The 4,357-nt window shown below is 36.6% G+C and overlaps 1 protein-coding gene across 1 annotated transcript; it reads right to left on the reverse strand.

Annotated features, from left to right (window-relative positions):
* Positions 1–1,260: 1,260 nt before the first annotated feature.
* Positions 1,261–3,814, reverse strand: LOC103127355 (trafficking protein particle complex subunit 13-like). The gene is given in 1 exon segment (XM_007538256.3): positions 1,261–3,814. A coding segment is annotated over 1 exon segment (1,239 nt). The 5' UTR covers positions 3,518–3,814; the 3' UTR covers positions 1,261–2,278.
* Between the last annotated feature and the right edge of the window lie 543 nt (positions 3,815–4,357).

Raw genomic sequence — 4,357 nt, forward strand, 5'->3', positions numbered from 1 at the left:
CTCTAACAACCCACAATCCTTCATCTACCTACACTTCCATCAGAAAATTGTGTTTTATAATTCATTTGAAAATAAATATTTCCCTACCAAATCTACAACTCTCATTGTAATTACCCCTACTCACCTTCTACCCTTGGTAAAGTGGAAAAGTGCCTCTTTTTTATATTAAAAATAATTATCTCTTGTGGTTCTTAAGACCTCACCTTTTCTTCAGTCTTTTTTCTGTATTCTGCTTCACCAAACTTTTTCTGTAATTCTTTTTATCAGCAGACATGTTAATTGCATCTTTCATTTCAAAGACATCACTTCCTTGATCCCTCGTTACCCCCTGACTACTAAATCTTTCTCCAAAATTCACTGTGATGGTTTAAAATACATCCACCTGGTTGGCAAAATCATCTACTTGGATAGTGTGCTGCTTTGCCATGTGTGTGATCCAGGTTTAAACCCAGCTACCATTACATTGAAGGAAGATTCAATATTGTTGTCTCTCCCACCTTCCCTCTCTGTGTCTTTACAAAACCTACAAATGTACCAACCACTGTATTTACTGTTTACTACAAATTATTAATCCCCCAATAAAAAAAAACTTAAAAAACCTACAAGACTCTTTTCATTTTATCAAAAGGGGGCCCCAATACAGTGCTCTTAGAGTGGACTTGGTTGAGTGACTAATTCCCAGCAAATAGAATCACACACACATGATAGGGAGTGTTACTTCTGAGGTTACTCTGAGTAAGTATAATAAAAGTGACAGTTTGTGGTTTCAGAGATTTTGTAATAAAGGACATTGAGGCTATTTCTTAGCTGTCACATCATGAGGACATTTCTCAAGCAGTCTAATGTAGAGGTCTCTCTAGCACAGAAATGAGAACTCATTCTAACAGCAACTGAATCATAGAGGAGGTACCTTCAAAGTGTCAATCCAAGAGTGACACTGAGCCAGACCATCTTTTTTTTGTGTGTGCCTATAAAGTTTTATTTCATATTCAATCAACGTAAATAACTTTGGAAAAAGGCTAGTTTTACATGGCTTGCACTTTATTTTGAACAGACATTTCATTAATTGTTATTCTAATTTAAGAGACAAATATCTTTCTGATTATAGGTTCCATTCTTGACCAAACAATCCACCATGGGAATAATTATGCATTCAAGAGAATCCAATTTTGTATGTGATTTAATGCACTCTTAATTAAGAAATACACATACACACACACACACACACATATATATATATATATACACACACACATATATATGTACTCTTGAGTTTGAAATTACCAAGATGAGATTGTTTTCATTTAACAGCATAGCCTTTTGTTTTCCTAGCAACATACTGAAACCTTTTAATACATTCATATTGTATAATTTTTATGATGTTTAACATTCTCACTGTTTTGTTCATGGCATAAGTAAATAAGTATGATTATGCACAGAGACAGAAAAATTTACAATGTTCATACATGATTTGTTTAAAATCAAATACTAGAAGCTAAAAATCCTTCACATATGCCTTCTGAAAATAAGTGGATTGTTTTTTGATGGGGAGTTAGAATGCAAATTTATCAAGCTTGTTAGTTAACAAGTAATCAACAGTCTAAGAAATAAAACTAATTCTGAACTTCTATTCCATAAGTAAAAGCTAGATACGTGTATACACGAACACACAGCAGTATAATACTTTTGAAAACAACTAGAAAAGCCACATACTATGTTAACAGAGTTGTAAGGACAAGGATCTCCCCTCCCACCCTTCTTTTCCCTCTTTACTGAGTAGCTAGGAAAAAACTGAGTTTAAATAAAATATTTTGAGAATTCTAAAGTTCTGAGAAACAACTGTATCTTTCAGACTGAGGTCAGGAAACTATAGCTAGAAGGCCAAGTCAGATCAGCTGTCTGTTTATGTAAATACTGCTAAGCTCTTTTTTTTGCTATTTACACTACAACTGCAGAACTGAATGTGTTCAACAGAAACCACATGGCCTACAAACTAAAACTCATTTACATAGATTGCTGACCTCTGTACCAGGTATTTACTTGGGCCATAACAAAATGATGTACGTAGATAATGTACAAATGCTCACTTTGAATTTAGTTCATGAGATAAATATCGGTAGATTGTTCTTTTCAAAACAAATACTCAACATCTTAACTGTTTGATAGGAAAAAAAGTTTAAATAATATATTTACACTTATTTTTGCTGTTGACTTGATCATTTTACAGAGGTGACAAAAATACAGAAAGTTCTTGCAAAGCAAAACACTGGAATTTTCTTCAGTTTTCCACTTTAATGGCCGAAGATAACACACAGACTTGTGCAATGTCATCATATTCATATGTTCTCTTTAAGAATGTGTCTGTTAGTCTTAAACCGGAGACACTTTGCAGTCCCTGTACGGAAGAAAGTAGAGTAAGGGCGGGGCAGAGAGAGGAACTTGGATGTGGCTTTCCAAGCTGTCTTCCTGAAACGCCACACCAATGGATAGAATTGGTATTGCATATTTCCAAAACCAGATCCATCGTCCTTTCACTGCTGCAGTTTGTTATTTTACAGGTAATATGAAAAGGTTCTTCTAGGCTTACAGTATCTGGGATTGCCTCTAAAGATAACCTGACATCTCCATAACCTGGAGCCATTCTTTGAAGTTGGCTGGTCTATAATCTTCCCCTTTCACCTAGGTTTGTCTTCCATACTATGTCTAATTTCCCAATTACTGTCACTCCCTTAATGATGCCTGCTTTTTCTGCAAACCCCTTTTTGGGCTTTAGGCAGTACAAGTACTGGCGTGTATCCATTGGCTGCAGATATGTTCTTGATCCAAATGTAGTTACACATTCTCCAGCTTGGCTGACTGAATTTAATTCTGCTACATTGTACATTATAGATGGCTCCAATGAAACTTTCTCCATAAACATGGGTGAGGTTGTAATATTCTGAATCTGGGCTTCCAGAAATACTTCATCAGTCTCTGCATTGTAAAATTTGGTTTTCACATCTAGTGGTTTGAGAACCTGAAATTTGAAGAATTTTCTAAAATATATTTTTTCTCCACCTTGAGTTGTATAACTTACTGCACACACCAAGATGTGTGTTCCAATTTCCTTTACTTCATGGTGTATAACATCATCAATACAACAATCAGGTTTAAGTTCAGCTACTGCAGCATTGGAAGCTGAAAGATTTAAACGCTGAGAACTTGTCTGAAGATCAGCTTTTACCAATATGTCTTTCACAACTTGATTGCTATCATTATGAACACTGATATAACTGGAAAATGTTTCTCCCAAAAATATATTCCCAAAGTTCTGTGGTACTGTCAACATTTCTCCCAACATTAAAACTTCTGCACCATTAACAGTTGATGGGTCATCTCTCGTGAGCTGGTTAAAGAGATCTCCTGGTAAGTCTTTCTCTTCACATGTGACTGGGATATTGGTGAATAAAGTAGGTTTGGTGAACCGCATCACTTTCAGGGCCAGCAGGTGCTCCTGTTTGGGGGGATTCACTTCCATTTTGCCCGGTACTTAGGACCCACCGCCTACGGAAGCTGAAGAAGTTCAATCCAGGCCTGCAGAAAACAGAAGCGCAGGTTCCAGACGACCAGGCATCAAACACTTCTCTCTTTGCCAGTGAGACTAAATCCTCCTGTCAGGTCCTCGGCAGAAGCAGTGGCTTTTTGATTGGCTTGATCATCTCTTGCCTCTTAAAATACTTATACATAAAATAACTTTCAACTTCCAGCTACAGCCACACACGCAAACTCAGAAGGAAACACTGCGAGTGATAAAACCCAGCCTCGCGACAGCCAACAACTCCCAGACCATCTTCTTAAGTGCTTCCAAATGTACAACAGTGCTGAGATAATGTAGGCTTTAAGCTGCTATGTTATGTGGGATACTTTAACTCCTCAGAATATATAGCTAATATATCCATTACAAGGAAACAAACGTTTAAGATACACAGTCTCTACTTCATTACTCATTTACTCCTCAACCAATTATTTTCTGGCTATAGTTACAAACTGCTCTAGTCAAGCTCATCAAAGATCTCCACTGTTAACATAATACAATTAGCATTCTCCTCTGCTCTCCTCTAGTTGACTTCTCAGCTTTTAGTTTGCTCTACTATTCATAATAGGAAAGCTTTCGAGGGAAGGGATAGGTTATGGAACTCTGGTAGTGGGAATTGTGTGGAATTGTACCCCTCTTATCCTATGGTCTTGTCAATATCTTTTATTGTATAAATAGGTTTATAAAATATACTTTTGTACAAGCTTTCATAATAGCCTTCTCCTTGTGCTTCACTAGTTAGCTCTTTTTCTGTCTCCTCACCTAGGCCATGCACCTCATTCA

This window comes from Erinaceus europaeus, chromosome 8 (genome assembly GCF_950295315.1).
Source record: "Erinaceus europaeus chromosome 8, mEriEur2.1, whole genome shotgun sequence".
NCBI classification, from domain to species: Eukaryota; Metazoa; Chordata; class Mammalia; order Eulipotyphla; family Erinaceidae; genus Erinaceus; species Erinaceus europaeus.